Genomic DNA, 20,467 nt, shown 5'->3' on the forward strand with positions numbered 1-20,467 from the left:
TTTTCAGTCTTCCTTAGACTCAGGGGTAGTGCCAGAGGACTGGAGAATTGCAAACGTTATAGCCTTGTTCAAAAAAGGATGTAAAGATAAGCCCAGCAACTACAGGCCAGTCAGTTTAACTTCGGTGGTGGGAAAACTTCTAGAAAAAATAATTAGGGACAAAATCAATAGTCACATGGACAAATGTGAGTTAATTAAGGAAAGCCAGCATGGATTTCTTAAGGGAAAATCATGTTTAACTAACTTGCTGGAGTTTTTTGAGGAGGTAACAGAGAGGATTAATGAGGGCAATGCTGTTGATGTGGTGCACGTGGAGTTTCAAAAGGCATTTGATACAATGCCACACAACAGACTTGTGAGCAAACTTGTAGCTCATGGAATAAAAGGGACAGTAGCAACATGGAAATGAAATTGGCTGAGTGACAGGAAACAAAGAGTAGTGGTTAATGGATGTGTTTCAGGCTGGAGGAAGGTTTGTAGTGGAGTTCCCCAGGGATCAGTGTTGGGATCCTTGCTTTTCCTGACATATATTAATGACCTAGACCTTGATGTACAGGGTACAATTTCAAAGTTTACAGATGATATGAAACTTGGAAGCATTGTGAACTGTGAGGAGGATAGTGTAGAATTTCAAAAGGACATAGACAAGCTGGTGGAATGGGCAGACAGGTGGCAGATGAAGTTCAATGCAGAGAAATGTGCAGTGATTCATTTTGGTAGGCAGAACATGGAGAGACAATATAGAATAAAGGGTACAATTCTAAAGAGGGTGCAAAATCAGAGGGGCCTAGGTGTATATGTGCATAAGTCATTGAAGGTGGCAGGACAGGTTGAGAGAGCAGTTAATAAAGTGTACAGTATCCTGGGCTTTATTAATAGGAGCATAGAGTACAACAGCAAGGAAGTTCTGTGAACTTGTATAAGACACTAGTACGGGCTCAGCTGGAGTATTGTGTCCAATGTTGGGCACTGCACTTGAGGAAAGATGTGAGGGCATTGGAGAAAGTACAGAAAATATTCATGAGAATGGTTCCAGGGCTGAGGAATATCACTTATGAAGATAGATTGGAGAAGTTAGGACTTTTTTCCTTGGAGAAGAGAAGGCTGAGAGGTGATTTGATAGAGGTATTCAAAATCATGAGGGGTCTGGACAGAGAAGATAAAGAGAAATTGTTCCCACTCGTGAAAGGATTGAGAATGAGAGGGTACAGATTTAAAGTATTTGATAAAAGAAGCAAAAGTGACATGAGGAAAACTTTTTCACACAGCGAGTGGTTAAGGTCTGGAATGCGCTGCCTGAAGGCGTGGTAGAGGCAGGTTTAATTGAAGTATTCAAAAGGGAATTAGACTGTTATATGAAAAGGAAGAATGTGCAGGGTTGTGGGGAGAAGGCAGGAGAATGGAACTGAGGGAGTTGTTCTTTCAGACAGCTGGTGCGGACACGATGGGCCGAATGGCCTCCTTCTGCACTGTAATGATTCTGTGATAACAAAATGTAGATTTCAAAAGACAATCCACATTTTTCCGATGACTTAGCTTGTAAACACACTGTGCAGTGTGTAAGTGAGTCATACTGGGCTGGAAGGTCAAATACTAATCCGTGCTGAGTTATCACTCCCCTGGGTTAAATATCCTTCCAACAGAAGGCTACTTCACCTCCCACATTAAGACCAAACATTTATGTGAGATGCCTATTGAACTATATCCCAAGAAAGAAGGACAGGAAATTGGAAATGGGGGAGGGGGTGGTGGAGGGGAAAATGAAACTACCACTTCTGTCAGGAAAAAATACAGATCTCAAAACATTGTTTGGCCCATGCATACTTCAAAGTTATTTTTCCTGTGACACCAGCCTCCAAAAATAAAACATTTAAGAAACATGTTAAAAGTGAATCAGCTCCGTTTTCTTAGTTTATAGAAATTCTGCAAATATTTTAAATCCCGAAAATACATTAACATAATGTTAAATATTATTTATTCACTCCTACCCTCCACCCTATCACAGACCTTCCCTTTTGTTCTTTCCTCAACATTCCCTCCACCCACCTGCCTTTTTCCCTGTCTCTGTACTTGCTTATAACCTGTTAAATCTCTAACTCCTTCCAGCTCTGGTGAAAGGTCATTGACCTTAAATGTTGAGAGGAACTTTAACCTAAAGAAATGAGCAGGTTGGGTCGAGTGGGGGTTAAAATCTTACAAGTCTGTTTCCCAGCCCAAATCCGCTTCCAACCTGCCCACTTCTGGCTTTAACTGAGGCCAGAAGGTGGGAGGGCAACCAACCCACTCCAAGCAAGTGGGTTGGAGCTTTAAATATAACAATGAGGCTGCGAGCCGCATTGTTATTCAGATTTTAAATTTTAACTCTGGTCAGCCAGATTTCCTGAGAGTCAAGTAATCTGGCAGATTCATTGCGGTAGAGACTTGGTGGACTCAGGAGGTAAGTGCCTTTACACCTACATCCTGGATTCGGGTGCCTGCCTGAAGAGCCTCTGTGATGGACACCCACTCGACTGACTTTTTTTTATTCATTCGTGGGATGTGGGCATCACTGGCCAGGCCAGCATTTATTGCCCATCCTTAATTGCCCTTGAGAAGGTGGTGGTGAGCTGCCTTCTTGAACTACTGCAGTCCATGTGGGGTAGGTACACCCACAGTGCTGTTAGGAAGGGAGTTCCAGGATTTTGACCCAGCAACAGTGAAGGAACGGCGATATAGTTCCAAGTCAGGATGGTGTGTGACTTGGAGGGGAACTTGCAGGTGGTGATGTTCCCATGCATCTGCTGCTCTTGTCCTTCGAGGTGGTAGAGGTCACGGGTTTGGAAGGTGTTGTCTAAGGAGTCTTGGTGCATTGCTGCAGTACATCTTGTAGATGGTACACACTGCTGCCACTGTGCTTTGGTGGTGGAGGGAGTGAATGTTTGTATATGGGGTGCCAGTCAAGTGGGCTGCTTTGTTCTGGATGGTGTCGAGCTTCTTGAGTGTTGTTGGAGCTGTACCCATCCAGGCAAGTGGAGAGTATTCCATCACACTCCTGACTTGTGCCTGGTAGATGGTGGACATGCTTTGGGGAGTCAGGAGGTGAGTTACGCGCCACAGGATTCCTAGCCTCTGACCTGCTCTTGTAGCCACAGTATTTATATGGCTTCTCCAGTTCAGTTTCTGGTCAATGGTAGCCCCGGGATGTTGATAGTGGGGGATTCAGCGATGGTAATGCCATTGAATGTCAAGGGGAGATGGTTAGATTCTCTCTTGTTGGAGATGGTCATTGCCTGGCACTTGTGTGGCGCAAATGTTACTTGCCACTTATCAGCCCAAGCCTGGATATTGTCCAGGTCTTGCTGCATTTCTACAGACTGCTTCAGTATTTGAAGAGTCGCGAATGGTGCTGAACATGGTGCAATCATCAGCGAACATCCCCACTTCTGACCTTATGATTGAAGGAAAGTCATTGATGAAGTAGCTGAAGATGGTTGGGCCTGGGACACTGCCCTGAGGAACTCCTGCAGTGATGTCCTGGAGCTCAGATGATTGACCTCCAACAACTACAGCCATCTTCCTTTGCACTAGGTATGACTCCAACCAGCAGAGAGTTTTCCCCCTGACTCCCATTGACTCCAGTTTTGCTAGGGCTCCTTGATGCCATACTCGATCAAATGCTGCCTTGATGTCAAGGGCAGTCATTCTCATCCCACATCTTGAGTTCAGCTCTTTTGTCTATGTTTGAACCAAGGCTGTAATGAGGTCAGGAGCTGAGTGACCCTGGCGGAACCCAAACTGAGCGTCACTGAGAAGGTTACTGCTAAGCAAGTGCCGCTTGATAGCACTGTTGATGACACCTTCCATCACTTTACTTATGATTGAGAGTAGACTGGTGGGGCGGTAATTGGGCAGGTTGGACTTGTCCTGCTTTTTGTGTACAGGACATAACTGGGCAACTTTCCACATTGCTGGGTAGATGTCAGTGTTGTAGCTATACTGGAACAGCTTGGCTAGGGATGCGGCAAGTTCTGGAGCACAGGTCTTCAGTACTATTGCTGGAATATTGTCAGGACCCATTTCCTTTGCAGTATCCAGTGCCTTCAGTCGTTTCTTGATATCACACGGAGTGAATCGAATTGGCTGAAGTCTGGCATCTGTAATCATGGGGACTTCAGGAGGGGGCCGAGATGGATCATCAACTCGGCACTTCTGGCTGAAGATTATTGCAAATGCTTCTACCTTATCTTTCACACTGATGTGCTGGGCTTCTCCATCATTGAGGATGGGGATATTTGTGCAGCCACCTCCTCCAGAGAGTTGTTTAATCGTCCACCACCATTCACGATTGGATGTGGCAGGATTGCAGAGCTGAGATCTGATCCGTTGGTTATGGGATTGCTTAGCTCTGTCCGTTGCATGCTGCATACGCAGTTTGGCACGCAGATAGTCCTGTGTTGTAGCTTCACCAGGTTGACACCTCATTCTGAGGTATGCCTTGTGCTGCTCCTGGCATGCCCTCCTGCACTCTTCATTGAACCAGGGTTGGTCTCCTGGCTTGATGGTAGAGTACGGGATATGCCGGGCCATGAGGTTACAGATTGTGGTTGAGTACAATTCTGCTGCTGCTGATGGCCCACAGCACCTCATGGATGCCCAGTTTTGCATTCCTAGATCTGTTCGAAATCTATCCCATTTAGCACGGTGATAGTGCCACACAACATGATGGACAGTATCCTCAATGTGAAGGCGGGACTTTGTCTCCACAACGACTGTGCAGTGGTCACTCCTACCAATACAGTCATGGACAGAAGCATCTGCGGCAGGCAGATTGGTGAGGACAAGGTCAAGTATGTTTTTCCCTCATGTTGGTTCCCCCACCACCTTCCGCAGACCCAGTCTAGCAGCTATGTCCTTTAGTACTCAGCCAGCTCGGTCAGTGGTGGTGCTACCGAGCCACTCTTGGTGATGGACATTGAAGTTCCCCACCCAGAGTACATTTTGTGCCCTTGCCACCCTCAGTGCTTCCTCCAAGTGCTGTTCAACATGGAGGAGTACTGATTCATCAGCTGAGGGAGGGCGGTAGGTGGTAATCGGTAGGAGGTTACCTTGCCCATGTTTGACCTGATGCCATGAGACTTCAAGGGGTCCAGAGGCGATGAGGACTCCCAGGGCAACTCCCTCCCTACTGTAGGCCACTGTCCCGTCACCTCTGCTGGGATAGTGATTGCAGTGTCTGGGACGTTGTCTGTCAGGTATGATTCCGTAAGTATGACTATGTCAGGCTGTTGCTTGACTAGTCTGTGGGACAGCTCTCACAACTTTGGCACAAGTTAGTAAGGAGGACTTTGCAGGGTCGACAGGGCTGGGTTTGCCGTTGTCGTTTCCGGTGCCTCGGTCGATGCCGGGTGGTCCATCCGGTTTCATTCCTTTTTATTGACTTCGTAGTGGTTAGGTACAACTGAGTGGCTTGCTAGGCCATTTCAGAGGGCATGTAAGAGTTAACCACATTGCTGTGGGTCTGGAGTCACATGTCGGGCAGACCAGGTAAGGACAGTAGATTTCCTTCCCTAAAGGACGTTAGTGAACCAGATGGGTTTTTACAGCAATCGACAATGTTTCATGGCCATCATTAGACTAGCTTTTAATTTCAGATTTATTAATTAAATTCAAATTCCACCTTCTGCGGTGGGATTCGAACCCATGTCTCCAGATCAATATCCTGGGTCTCTGAGTTCCTAGTCCAGTGATAATACCACTATGCCACCGCCTCCCCATGTACATGAACATGACTGTTCCCCACTCCCCTTGACCCTGCCAGGGACTCCCATCCTGCCAAGGGCCTCTAACCTCCCCCACACCACCAAATCACCAGCTCTCTGATTTCCCACTCTCCTCAAATCACCAGGCTTCTGATATTCCTCACCCCCAAATCACTAGGCATCCAATTTTTTTCTTGCACCCAACCACCAGGCCTCTGACTTTTGTTCCTCCCCAACACAGGCCTCAGATCCTCTCCCAAACCTCAACCAGCAGGCCCCCGATTTCCCCCCAGCCCCTGCACCTCCTCCTCCTACCACCAGACTCCCCGTTCCCTGGCCTAGACTTACCTGGGCCAGCGGCCTTCACTGACTGGAGGCCTGTCTGTCAATCAGGCTTGGCTGCAAGGCAGGGAACCAGTCAGTGGCATCATGCGTGTGTTAAACTCCACAGTATGCTGGGGAATCCCCACAAGCTTCGCATCCCCCATGCCTCTGCACCCCACTCCCAGCAAGACTGGTCAGTAAAAATTCGGCTTGTTTACTCTCTTTCTCTCTGGAAAGATGCTGCCTGACCTGCGGAGTATTTCCAGCATTTTCTGTTTCTCTCTCAAATTTCCAGCCTCTGCAATATTTTGCTTTAGTTACAATAAGTGTGCTAGACACCCAGAGGGTATCTTTGCAAGCATTCCATACTGCGGCAAAATACTATTCGCTGTTAAAGAGATTACTACAGATTTTTTATAGCACTGTCGTTTATTAGTATTATTTAGTATCTTGACATTTCCTCTGTCCTGGTAGGTACTGTAGTACAGGTACCAACAAAAAGAAGAAACACAAAGGAAAATAATTCTGGATAAGGGCAGATAATGTGCTGCTATACAAATCTGTTTCATGTTCTGCAAATACTTCAATGTACTGTCAGACCTTGAGGAAAGGAATACAGCTAATAGCTATATCGGGAAAAGCTACCTGGTTATTTGTATATTTTGAGGTAATTACCTCCCTGCCTTTTAGCCTTTCTATTCTCCCTGGGCATGTGCCTCCTGTGATGGACAGGACAGCTTTCTCTCATTTCTTGGCCAGCCCTGCTCTGAAGCCTATGGGTGTCTCTTTCCTAAAATTTCCTTCTTTTTTCTAAACTGTCTTCTGATTAGTATCTTCCCACAATGGTGCAGTTGAGATCTTTAGCTCATTTGGGGTGGTGGAAGTTGGTGGTCAGGGGCAGAGGGCAGTGCTTGTAAGAGGAGGAATCAAATCTATTCCATGGTATCATGAATTGGTGCTTAAAGACACTTCAACAGTATAACAACACATTACCCAACTCCTAAATTATTTATTTAAGTTACAGACTTGTTAATTATAGTCTAAAGTTCTGATAGTCGATCCAGAGCATATAAAGTCACGTATTGTCTGTCTAATGTGTGCATCCAGCACAGCAGAGTGTTGCTGGAAGCCTTAAGGCCAATCCAGCATTTATTTATCAATGTCATAATACCACATAGAACCTATCCTAAAGAGGGTGCCATGCCATGTTGTGGTGGTGGTCTGCCCAAGAGCAGGTCCTCTGCTCTTTCTCGCCACCCAGGAGAGATAACCACGACTAGGGAAGAGGATATATGAGGTGGCTTCCCATTGCCTTCCACAGACCAGAACTGAGCCTGCACTGTTGACGTTGCTGTGAACCACATGCTAGCCATTGAGCCAACTGAGCTACCTGGTCCCCCACTGTGTTAGTTTTACCAGTGTAAACAGTAAGTTAAAGTTAGCAGCATCTAATAGTAATTGTTTATATTCAAGTGTAAATTTAAAGGTAGATTTTAGGAATTCATAATCCAGGCACAATCTTTGCCAGCAGTGCATATTAGAAATCCAGGCACAGATGTCAGCAGGCCTTCAGGATTTTGCAAGCATAATGGAAGGTAAATACTGCAGGGCCAACTGAGGTCACTGCCCAAATTATTAGTATGTGCTCCAAGTGCACAAATGTGTAAATTCTATCCTTTGGTATTTTACATTGTGTATGTCAATCTTTATCAACACTATTTAAATGCTTCTACTTGCATGTTATCCTGGCACACGTTTCCCATTGTTTCTTTACTTTTTGGGGGGTATTCAAGTAAATCTCCATTGTATTTTCCTTTGTTTATCTTGTTGCCTCAAGCCAAAAGTGTAGATGCATGTCTTTCTCTCAGATCACTCTAATGCCCTCTGTAATTTGCTGCCAGAAATCACCTATATGTGATGTTCTCTCCCACTATTGGGAAACATGGCATAGATCAGGAAGTGGGGTTGCACTGAGATTATATGCTTAGCATTGGCGCCAAAGGGTTTCAGACATTGAACTTGTTTGGTATAAATCTAGAGCTAGAACTAAGCTGTCTTCACAGCAACATAGAGTGGAGCTGCCTCCTCCACAGAGTCTTATTCCAATGATGGACTAGGTCCTGACTTTGGATTAAGCCTTCAGTCACACAAGGTAATTTATGCTGATGCAAAGCAAAATGCTACTGATGTGAAAACATAAAGCTCCCTGAGTAACTATACCCACTCCATCTCTGTGCATTGAGCATTAGTCACTGTTCAACATCACTGAGCTACCTCAAGTCTTCCATCCCTTGCATTGAGTTTTTGACTCCAAATCATTGACATAAATTATTAATCGTTGTGTTCCCAGCAATGAGTTCCGATGTACCCCATTCAGTACTTCCCTCACTCCAACATAAATCCTTTAACAGGGTACCCATTGGTTTTTACCCTATAAAAATATTAAAAACCACTTTAAGGAATCCAATTAAACCCTTTGTACTATAAATAGGAACCAGGGAGTATTTCCAAACTATAGAAACTGAGCATAATCATCAATACAAATATAATAACAAATAGTGAATAGTAATAAGGAGCCAAAGGTAATGTCTTTATATCTATATCACCTAAACAAAGCTTACAAACAAGCCAAACCAAGAAATCCTGCATTAACAGAGAGAAATGCATAGAACTGCATAGAAATCAAGATATTTTCAATGTCCAGTTGAATGTTAACAGAGACTATAATTTGTCTTAGTGCCAGGCATGAACACTCTTTTCCTAAGGCTCATTCCTGTCCCACCCCCAAGCCTGACCTTCTGATCAGTTTTGGACTTGACAAAGGGTGGTAATTTTACCTTTATGCCACTCCAAGATGCTCTGTAACCAGCTGCGGGACAGTAAACAGGAGCAGCTCCCTACCTCCAGGAAAGCAAATGATCTTCCAACTGGTATATCACCTGAATATCCAGCATAAAAAGCAACGCAATCCATGTTTTTTCTCCTTTTTAAAATTAAACTTAAATTTAAATTAAATTTGTTTTCTTATCAGCTGAACTACTCACACTATGTGTACAGTTTTTCGATGAGCAAAGATGCTTTGGAGAAGCAGAGGGGGCAGAACACAACATTTGAGATTCTTTACTCTCAGGTGAGGGCAGTAAGTCAGTGTGGAGAATCATTCCATGGTGCATTGCATTGGCACATCTTACCATCGTTTCCATATGTATTCAGAGAATATTGTGGTTGCACCACAGGCCCCAGTAGGATCTGAGTTGGAATGCAGTGTTTTAATCAACTCAAACACTCTGTCACTACAAAGCCTCAAAGGCTTTTAGTAGATAAATTAAAACTAATTGAAATATGGTTCTTAGAGTGTGACGCTGGGGATTACTCACTTACGGCCAGCCAGTTAGAACACCTAAAATGCAATTTGCTTATATGAAATGAGAAAGTCTGTGATTCGACTTTTTCCTCTAGACAGTAATAAACAACAGAATGACTGTACCATGAATGAGGTTTTATCAGTTCAGGATGTATCTTGGCACGAGGCTCTAAAACAATTGCTGAATAGGTAAAAAACCTTGATGAACACATGCCTTATGTTACTTCTGATTTTATTTCTTTCTCTGCTGAAGATGCTGATTCTTGGGTTATGGTTTCATCGGCACCAGCAAATCTCTGTCATTTTACCCTATGGCTTTTCTCTATGCTTAAACCTAGACTATAGCTATTGAGAGGCTATTTGAACACTGGGGCATCACAGCTGAGTTCTATTTGACGCTTTTTCCTCTCCCGCAGCACCAAGTATCTGCTGCTGCTGGCAGAGATCAGCTACTTCAGCTCAAACCACAGGGCAAACCTGTGACCTTCCCAGCCTATATGGCTCACTTGCACAACAGGAATACATCTGTTTAGGTGATTAATATCATGGGAACATATGTTCATAATTTTACAGAAAAAAAGTAGACACTGTGCCTTTTTATATATGCAAGATGCGAAAACAATTAAAATCAGCTGAATAGCTGCAAAAAAAAGCCACAATAGAATTTGTACTGAATGTTCAAAACAAACAAGATGTTCACAACCAATTGTGGCATCATCATTGAAATTTGTTGCAGATAATTTCTACAGCAGTTATTTTACAGACTACATGTAACTGATGAAAATTGCAAAGGATATTTCAAAGCTTAAAGCAACAGTGAAGGTAACAGTGCAACTGGGCGCAGTCAGCCATCATGCAGCTAGTAACAATGATAGCAAAGTGGATATGGCACGAAGGAACTTAGCAGTACTTACAAGACTTTTGCCTTCCGTGAAGATGGGTGGTGGAAACATCGGGGGTGGTGGAGGGGTCAGAAGACAACACTTGTTAGTGATCCTCTTTTTGTGTTCCACAGGCGCCAGTGCTGTATCACAAAGGAAATACAATCAGGCATCACCTTCCTGTTGTTACCATTACAGATAACACTCCCACTTTAAGTAATAAGCGTCTCAAGAATTGGAGCAAGCAATGCATTGATCTTAAAGGGAATTTCTATTCAATATCTTGCTTTTAGACAGAGGACAGAGTATTTTAATATTGCAATGTAAATCTTAATGCTGGTCTTGTATTGATTGACAGGTAGCCATGTTAAGAGTTTAAATTGTATACTAGGCAGAAATAAAATTCTACAGATTAGTATTGACTGAAATAAAATCATGGATTTATCAGTTATTCAAAATGTTCAATTTCATTTGTCAGTAAAATTGACATTTTAAATTAGCTGGGTTTGTTTCCTTTTGAATATTAGGAGACACTATGCTTGTTATTCAAGTGTCTTTTTGCTTCTTTTTTAAAAAAATGAAGCAGAGATAAGCTGCAGTGACAGGTTATCATGGGGGGCCGACTTAACGTAACTGCAGGGATCATAGCCTGTAGAAATCTAACCCTTTGATTCTCTCTTTGCACATTTCAATGCCACTGTTAGACTGGATTAACGCCTTCTACTTTCACAGCAGTGCAAGCAGGAAACTGCATGTTCACTAAAACAAAAGCAAAATACTATTGTCACAAAAACCTGCTTTGCCAAATGAGAAATTTAAATTAATCGGTTGGAAACTTACATTAAACTTTTGATGAAAAAAAAGCTGGAAAACTACAGTTAACCTTTTTTTAAAAACTGGCAGCTAAAATGGCCACCACAATTTGCATTGAAACACCTTTCACATTCCAGTTCATCAAAGAGGAGACATATGTCTGATGAGCCTGTATCCAAAACAATGGCTTGCTGTATTGATTGAACTACCTGAGATTGCTTTCATTAACAGGACATTCAAAGACATCCTGAAACATTAACATTGAAAGGGCAAACACCTCCAATATTGGCATCTTGAGGCCTGAGATTAATATTCCTGAACTTGCATCTCGTTAGAAGGTACCAGAGAATGCACTGAGGCAGTCATGTGACTGTCTGTCTATCCAACTCTAGGAAAGCTGGGAGTATCCCTTGGAAACAGCAGACAAACTAGTGACTCAGACGCAGAAGCCAGAAGGGCTCTCTCTCTCTCTCTCTCTCCAGAAGGCCTGGTGGGGCATGCAAAGCCCAGCTGCTGGTTGCTAGATCCAAGACAAAGACACCAGGTGAAGAAAGCTACCTAAAATTCTGCTTCCAAGAAAACCCTGAGCCAGGTGGGCCAGTCACAAAGTGCACTTCTATCAGCCAAAGACTCCAAGAATACAACTTCAGCCGAAAGACAACAGAATTACCCAACCCCACAGACTGTGTATTAATTTTTGTTTGTTCTGGACTCTAATCCGACCACAAATCTACTGCTCCTCACTCTGTAATGTGTGTGTGTGTGTGTGTGTGTGTGTGTGTTTCTCGTATGAGTGTTTTCATGAATGTGTAGGTTTTTTTATTATTTTATTTAGATCAGGTTTAGATTGTTAAGTATAATAAACTCACCTCTTTCTTGTTTAAACTGAAGAAAATCTGTCTAATTGGTTCTTTTACAATCATAACAAAGGAAAAAGGTAAAACACTCACTGAAGTGGTAAGCACATCCACTGTTTAAAAGAATAAACCCTGTTGCAGTCAAATAAGAGGAAGGGCAAGAGGGGAGACTGTGACCCCTCCTTACCTGGCCGTAACATGATAGATGCTGGAAATCTGAAATAAAAACAGAAAACGCTAGAAATACTCGGCAAGTCAAGCAGCATCTGTGGAAAGCGAAACAGAGTCAACAGGCAGCACCTTATGCCCTTTGAAAAATTCAAATTGTCGGGACAATTTTCGGGACCCAACCATGCCTGGGTCTGAGATGTGCCGACAGTTGGAGTCTTCTGGGAAACGTCCAATCAACAGGCCGCCTCCATGCTCGTAATCCAATTAAGGATGACAGACAGGTTCCCGAGGCAGGAGGCCCAATAGGAGGACCTGCAGGACTGGATGGAAGGCAGCCCCACTGGCAGAAGTGGGCACTGCTGAGGCCGGAAGGGGAGTGCGAGGGTGCCTCAAAATGGAGGCGCCCTCATAGCCTGATTAATATTTGACAAATAGGAAGGGTTATAGCTGAGGCTGCACCCTTTGCACTTTTGTGACGCATTCATGGGGCCAGTGACAGGAGGTCCCAATGTCCCTCCTGCCTGCCACCAGGGGCTGCTTCCAAGCTGCTGCCAACCTCCCAACTCACTCAGAGGCCAGTCCATCACCGGGAAAAATCCCAGCAGCATCAGCAACTAGTCCCAATTGATCCTTTAATTGGCCTAATTGGCTGCCCGCCACTGCTAGGAGTGTAGCAGCTGCCACGTTGACCCCACCTCCAGCAAGATCACTCAGAGGTGGGAACGCGTCGGGGAGGCGGGAATGTGTCAGGGAGCCGATCCAAAGTGCAAGTTTCACATTTCACTCCTGGTTCTGCCTCCAAATCCACCTCTGTGAGGCCAGGAAGATTCCACCCAACATTTCAGTTTGGTGACCTATCATCATCAACCACTCTATTTCTCTCTCCACAGATGCTGCCTGAGCTGCTGAGTATTTACAGCATTTTCTGTTTATACTACATTTTCACTGGCTACTCAAGACACTATAAAGTTGGACATCGAACAATTCCATCCATGTATACTCAAACACATGCATTTTCAACAATTTTTAACAATTAAAATCATTAAAGACTCACATGTGAAAGCTTATTAAATTATTTCTGCAACTCTGAGTTAATCGTATCACACTTGTCTAACACTGTTGTTACCTCTTCTAAGAATTTTAGTAGATTACCAAGGGATGACCTATTACTTCTAAACCCAACCTTATGGCCTCTAAACTATTTAGAAGAATATACATTGCGTTATGAAAGTGCTTCTATTTTAAAATATTTTTTGAGGATTTGTATATTAGAATTATGGATATTAGTTTATTTGGGAAAGCTGAAAAGACTCCATGGATGTGTTTTTTTTTACAAGGGTCAGTCACTGTGCAGTCTTGTTTGAAAACAAACCTTTACTGGCTGTCACATGCCTTAAGCTCAATAAAATACAGGAACCTTGGTAACTTAGGAGAGATGCTAACAGAGAAGTGACATGTCAAGATTTAAGGGGAAGGAGTTGGTTTCATGTCTGAGATATTGTTTTGACTTTCTGGCTGGGGTGTGGACTGTTGTTGAAAGCAGTTGGAGATCAACCTGCCAAGAGAGAAGCACCTAGTTTGCCTCCTTCCTCTTCGTTCTGTAAAACACTGCGTATCGAGTGTGTGTGAGAGCTACAACCCCTGATGCTGAATTTCTCCTGAGGAGCTCCTGGAAGGTCTGTCAAATTAACTCTTGATGCCACCTGAAAAGAACTGCTCCAGAAAAGATCCCAATGACCCATCTACATGTTCTTGCACACCAGCCTGTATGTCATTTCTTCAAGAATTAAGAAGTATTGGCCAAAGTATTCTTTTTTGTCTGTTTTTTGTAAAAGAGCTCTGCAGTGAGAATGTCTTTTTTTTTCTCTTTAACCAGTGTGTGTGTGTGAGTGTGTGTGTGTGGGTACCTTCATTACTGGATAAGTCTTGGTTTATAATAAACTGATAATTTTGTTGTTTATTAAAGAAACCCAGTTGGTGTATTTTATTTGGGGAAAATGAGTAGAGTATATGATTCGAGGCCTGGACAACGTATGTCAGCCAAGAGCGACGTCTCAATTCATTCCATCTTCGCTGCCTCCGGCGAATACTTGGCATCAGGTGGCAGGACCGTATCTCCAACACAGAAGTCCTCGAGGCGGCCAACATCCCCAGCTTGTACACACTACTGAGTCAGCGGCGCTTGAGATGGCTTGGCCATGTGAGCCGCATGGAAGATGGCAGGATCCCCAAAGACACATTGTACAGCGAGCTCGACACTGGTATCAGACCCACTGGCCGTCCATGTCTCCGCTTTAAAGACGTCTGCAAACGCGACATGAAATCCTGTGACATTGATCACAAGTCGTGGGAGTCAGTTGCCAGCGTTCGCCAGAGCTGGCGGGCAGCCATAAAGACGGGGCTAAAATGTGGCGAGTCGAAGAGACTTAGTAGTTGGCAGGAAAAAAGACAGAGGCGCAAGGGGAGAGCCAACTGTGCAACAGCCCCGACAAACAAATTTCTCTGCAGCACCTGTGGAAGAGCCTGTCACTCTAGAATTGGCCTTTATAGCCACTCCAGGCGCTGCTTCACAAACCACTGACCACCTCCAGGCGTGTATCCATTTTCTCTCGAGATAAGGAGGCCAAAGAACATATGATTGACCATATTGGCAACTGGGTAAACATTTAAATATATGGTGTGACCTGTAGAGAAGTGGAACTAGAAAAGACAGTACACTCCTCCCACCTCGGTTGTACAATTGCAACCTGTAAAATGCTTTCAGGTACTTATTCCTTGGTCTCTTGGTTCTTGCCAGACTCCTTTTTCTGAATATTTAAATAGCAATGTTTTCCCTTAAACCTTCATGTACAGTTCCTATATTTATTCAACTCCTATAAATCTTAATACAGCCTAACGTATTTCCTCTTTCATTTTCATTATGATGTGGCCCATTTGGTCATTCTTTGAGTTTCTTTAAAACAGTGTTTTAGTGACCATTACATCTACCATAGATTCCTGAACTAAAATACTTGGGACTGGGAACTGTCTCTTGTCTTCATTTGTGAAGAATTAATTTAACACACCCACCATTTCTTAATCCTACAAATATTTCTAATTTGCTTAATCTTTGAAGGTCTAATGTGGTCTTCATACTTCATCTACCATTTACATAACTAAAATGGCTAATGTGTAAAATCTAGTAAAAATTGCACCATGACCATACCTGATCAAATGCTCATTCTAGATATCATCAACTGTATAATTCATGTGAGAATGTGAGTTCACACTACCCATGTACTTCATTGCATCTCATTGTTATGGGATCAGCACATAATGAGTTAAAGCAACTTTCAGTTCTGCTGAACAGGGATGTTTTGGAAAGGATGAGAAGCTGAAAGAATGGGCAAGTCACTCATTCATGTCTTGAGGATCTGGGACATGCTGTTTGGTCAGTGTTTATGGTAATAAAGTGATTAAAGAGCTTATGTGGACCATATAACCATGGGTAACAGAATCATTAGGAAAGATTGATGAACATCAGTTTATCTTCTTGCCTCCATGTTATCTGAAGTCTGCTTTGTGTGTCTTTTAATTGTGACGGAAACCCCTCATGCCAAATGGAAAATATTAATTTTGTCGTATGGAACTCTGCCTGAGACTTTTTACTGGACATTATAAATAACTTTTAAAAGACAGAACAGCTAAAGATGGCCACGCGCAACTTGCATATGAGAAGCCAAAGGCCGAACGGAGACAGAGGTAATTACCCAGTTGAGCGGGAACAATAGGGGTGCGCTCTGATTCAAATCTAGAATGGTTTGTCAATAGTGGTCATCAAACGCCTCAACACTCTTTGGCTTTGAAAGAACCAAACCCCCCCTCCCCCCACCAAGTATGCTTGCACAGCTTGAGAGAAGTACTTTGAATTTCAAACAACCTTCCAGAAACTTCTGTGTTCAAACATGACATACCTGCTGGTGTAATACTGAGTTTGTGAATTATGCCAGAGAGTGAAAAAAAGGACATTAACTGAACTCCAAGAAGAAAGCACCCCTCTCTCTCTCTCTCTCCAGCAAAGTCCCAGGGAAGTCTCAGTGGCAGCTACTAAGCCTCAAGACTACAGAACCTTACAGGCAACAACCAAGAAGACGGCCAAAGCCTCTCATCAGCCTTCTGATCCAGAGGAACAAGCCCAAATTGTGCACATGGTCCAGCGAGGACTTCAAGACTTTAACTTCAACCAAGGACATTGAAACTCAGTATTTGAATTCCATTTATTACGGGCTTTACTTCAACCTCCCAACTCTACTTTTCCCCTCTGTATCTATTTGTGTGTGTGTACCTCTCATATGAATATGAGCATGGATGCGTCGTGTATTTTAACAATTTTAACCAGTTTAGAGTGATAAGGTTAATAAACTTACATCTTTCTTCATCAAACTCAAGAAAACCTGTCTGCTTGGTTCATTTGTAATTATATTTGAGGAACAGTGAGCAAGGGCTCACTGAGATGGTAAGCTAAAATCACTGTGTTAAAAGAACAAACCTTGTTGCAGTCAAACCAGAAAAGGGCCGAAAGGGGAGCCTGAGACCCCTTCCTCACCTGGTCATAACATCATGTATTGTAGTTTAGTGTTAGTGTGCATGGAACGTAGAGATCAAAGGTAGAATTGGTGTAAATGTTTTGAGCATTGTTTGCAGTAATCAGGCTGGAAATATAAAGCACGGTACCTGAGTTCTTACAGAGACTTATGAACTCAATAATAAAGAATAATATAATTATATGGAATCATGATTTGACTGAGTACATATGTTGAATTGGGTAGCATGAGCTCGTTAAAGACAAAGAAACTAATTTTTCAGTTGTAACAACTGATGTCTCTGTTTAACGTAATGGAAAACAATCCCAACAATTCACAGTCCTCGCTACTATTTGTTTCAGTTTTTTTTTAAAACCCTCTGGGCATTTAAACCATTTTGCAATTCCTTATTCAGCTACTAGGGTCTGGATCTTTATTTAGTCCTTTTTTTCTCCAAAGGAGATACTTCTACACTCCTTAAAGTAATTTTTAATTTTAAAAACTGTGTAGTTAATTTTCATGAACTTTATCTCTGGGGAATGTCATTTCCCAGAAGCAAATGTCAAAAAGAGGGTGGATATCTTTTCCAAAGGATCTCAGCCCCCCTTTATATTGCCTCAGGATTTACAAAGCGACCCAGAGAGAGCAGAACTAGTTCTACACATGCAAAAGGTGCATGCCCAAAGTGCAATTGCAAATGCAGCAGGAAGGGCAAACCCTGTCAGTGTTTGCCAGACATTAATGTTAATTTCTTTTTCATTCATGGGATGTGGGCATCACTGATGAGGCCAGCATTTATTGTTCACCATTCATTACCCTTGAGAATGTGGTGGTGAGCCACCTTCTTGAACTGTTGCAGTTCATGTGGTGAAGGTACTCCAACAATGCTGTGAGGTAGCGAGTTCCAGGCTGTTGACCAGCAATGAAGAAGAAACAGTGATATATTTCCAAGTCAGGATGGTGTGTGACTTGGAGGGCAACTTGGAGGTGTGTAGTGTTACCATGTACTTGCTGTCCTTGCCTTTCTAGGTGTTAGAAGTCGCGGGTTTGGCAGGTGCTGATGAAAAACCTAGGTGAGTTGTTGCAGTGCATTCATAGATGGTACGCACTGCTGCCACTGTGCATCAGCAGTGGAGTGAGTCAATATTTAAGGTGGTGGATGGGGTACCAATCAAGTGGGCTGCTTTGTCCTGAATAGTGTTGAGCTTCTTGAGTTTTGTTGGAGCTGCCCTCATCCAGCCAAGTGGAGAGTATTCCTTGTGACTTGCAACTTGTAATGGGAATCAGGAGGTGAGTCACTCACTGCAGAATATTCAGCCTTTGTCCTACTTTTGTAGTGACAGTATTTATGTAGCTGGTCTAGTTACGTTTCTGGTCAATGGTGAGTCCCAATATGTTGAATTGTGGGGCTGGGTGGGGAGGGGGGAGGGTGGGTAGGTCGATGATGGTAATGCCATTGAATGCCAAGGGGAGGTTGTCAATCTCTTTCTTGTTGGAGATGGTTATTGCTTGACACTTGTGTGGAAAATTGATATTTTCTGTTTACCAGCCTAAGTCTGGATGTTGTCCAGGTCGTGCTCCATCGGGACATGGACTGCTTCATTATCTGAGGAGTTGCGAATGGAACTGAACATTGTGCAATCGTCAGCGAACATCCCTACTACTGACCTTATGATGGAGGGAAGGCCATCAATGAAGCAGCTAAAGATGGTTGGGCCTATGATTCTACCTTGAGGAACTCCTGCAGCGATGTCCTGGGACTGAGATGGTTGTCCTCTAAAAACCACAAATATTTTCTTTAGTGCTAGGTATAATTCCAGGCATTGGAGTTTTCCCCCTGATTTACATTGACTTCAATTTTACTGGGGCTCCTTGATATCACACTTGGTCAAATGCTGGCTTGATGTTAAGGGCAGTCACTCTCACCTCAACTCTGGAATTCAGCTCTTTTGTCTATGCTTTGATCAAGGCTGTAATGAGGTTTGGAGCCGAGTGGCCCTGGTAGAACCCAACCTGAGCATCAGTGAGCAATAGTAATAATAGTAATATCCATATGAATGTGTCTTCTGTGCAGGGGAATTGGAATTGCATGGGCAAAACCCAGAAGTCAAATGAACATATTGTAATCTGTGACCTCAACTCAATTTTATCAATTAATTATAACTTCCAGGTTTCACGCCTCCAATCTGCACAGCTGGCATGATGAGTATCTGCATGATGTGATCTCAGCTGTGTTTAAAGGGACAATGCACAAATGGAAATTGGAGGTGTTCAGGATGTATGGTGGACATAGAGCAAAGACAGCAGCCAAATTCGATGATGCCTCAGTGGAATTACAGCTCAGGACAGTCCGGAGGAGGAGGGACATACTTTTCACCAACAAAACGAGGACGAAACCTATGGCTTTCATCAAGAAGTGTCATTGGAGTTGCTTAGGAGGTGAGCAGCAGCGATGTTATGCCCCAATCTTGGAAGCAATGTAGGAAGCAGTTTAATGATCTAACCAGGTCAGGAAAAGTGAGCATATTTGCTGATATATCTATATCCTGTGGTTTAAGATACAGACCCACATTTCACTCAGTATAGAAACTCACCAAGGCTCCTTCAACAGCACCTTCCAAACTTGCAAACTCTACCACCTAGAAGGACAAGGGCAGCAGATGCATGGGAACACCACCAGCTGCAAGTTCCTCTCCAAGCTACACACCATCCTGACTTGGAACTATATCGCTGTTCCTTCACTCTCTCTGGGTCAAAAACCTGGAACTCTCTTCCTAACAGCACTGTTGGTGTACCTACACCCCAAGGACTGCAGTGGTTCAAGAAGACAGCGGACTACCACCTTCTCAAGGGCAATTGGGGATGGGCAATAAATGCTGGCCTAGCCAGCAACGTCCACATCCCACAAACAAATAATAAAAAAATTTAAATTTACAGCACATCGGAGGCCATACAGCACATAGGAGATGCATCGTGCTGGCCCAAAAGAGCTATCTAGCCTCTTCCCAGTTTCCAGCTCTTGGTCCATAAACCTGTAGGTAGGTCACTTCAAGTGCATATCCAACTACTTCTTAAATGCAATGAGGGTTTCTGCCTTTATCACCCTATCAGGCAGTGAGTTCCAGATCCCCATCACCCTCTGAGTGAAAACATTTCTCAACTCCTCTCTAATCCTTCTACCAATTACTTTAAATCTATGCCCCCGGTTATGGACCTCTCTGCGAATGGAAACAGGTCCTTCCCATCCACTCTATTTAAGCCCCTTCTAATTTTATACACCTCAGTTAAATCTCCCCTCAGCCTCCTCTATTCCAAAGCAAACAACCCTCACATACCCAATCTTTCCTCACAGCTGAAATTCTCCATTTTTGACCACATCCTCGTAAATCTCCTCTGTACCCTCTCTGCAATCACATCCTTCCTGTAAGGCAGTGACCAGAACTGTATGCAGTACTTTTAACTATGGCCATCTAATGTTTTATACAGTCCTAACATAAACTCCATCCTCTTATGTTTTATGCCTCGGCTAATAAAGGATAGTATCCCTTATGCCACCTTAACCAGCTACCTTCAGGGGTCTGTGGACATGCAGCTAAAATTCCTCTGTTCCTCTACACTTCTCGATATCCTATCATTTATTGTGTTTTCCCTTGCTTTGTTTGCACTCCCCAAATGAATTACCTCACACCTCATTGAATTGAATTCCATTTGCCACTTTTCTGCCCGCCTGACCAGTCCATTGATATCTTCCTTCAAT

At 43.4% G+C, this 20,467-nt stretch overlaps 1 protein-coding gene across 3 annotated transcripts in view; it reads right to left on the reverse strand.

Annotated features, from left to right (window-relative positions):
• colq (collagen-like tail subunit (single strand of homotrimer) of asymmetric acetylcholinesterase) overlaps window positions 1-20,467 on the reverse strand; it is a 250,889-nt gene that overhangs the window by 208,797 nt on the left and 21,625 nt on the right. For all 3 annotated transcript variants that reach the window (XM_068050814.1, XM_068050809.1, XM_068050799.1), the window contains exon 2: window positions 10,341-10,450. In XM_068050814.1, coding sequence (XP_067906915.1) covers window positions 10,341-10,450 — 110 coding nt within the window. The remainder of the gene's footprint in view (window positions 1-10,340; window positions 10,451-20,467) is intronic.

Source organism: Heterodontus francisci, chromosome 2, assembly GCF_036365525.1.
Source record: "Heterodontus francisci isolate sHetFra1 chromosome 2, sHetFra1.hap1, whole genome shotgun sequence".
Lineage (NCBI taxonomy): Eukaryota > Metazoa > Chordata > Chondrichthyes > Heterodontiformes > Heterodontidae > Heterodontus > Heterodontus francisci.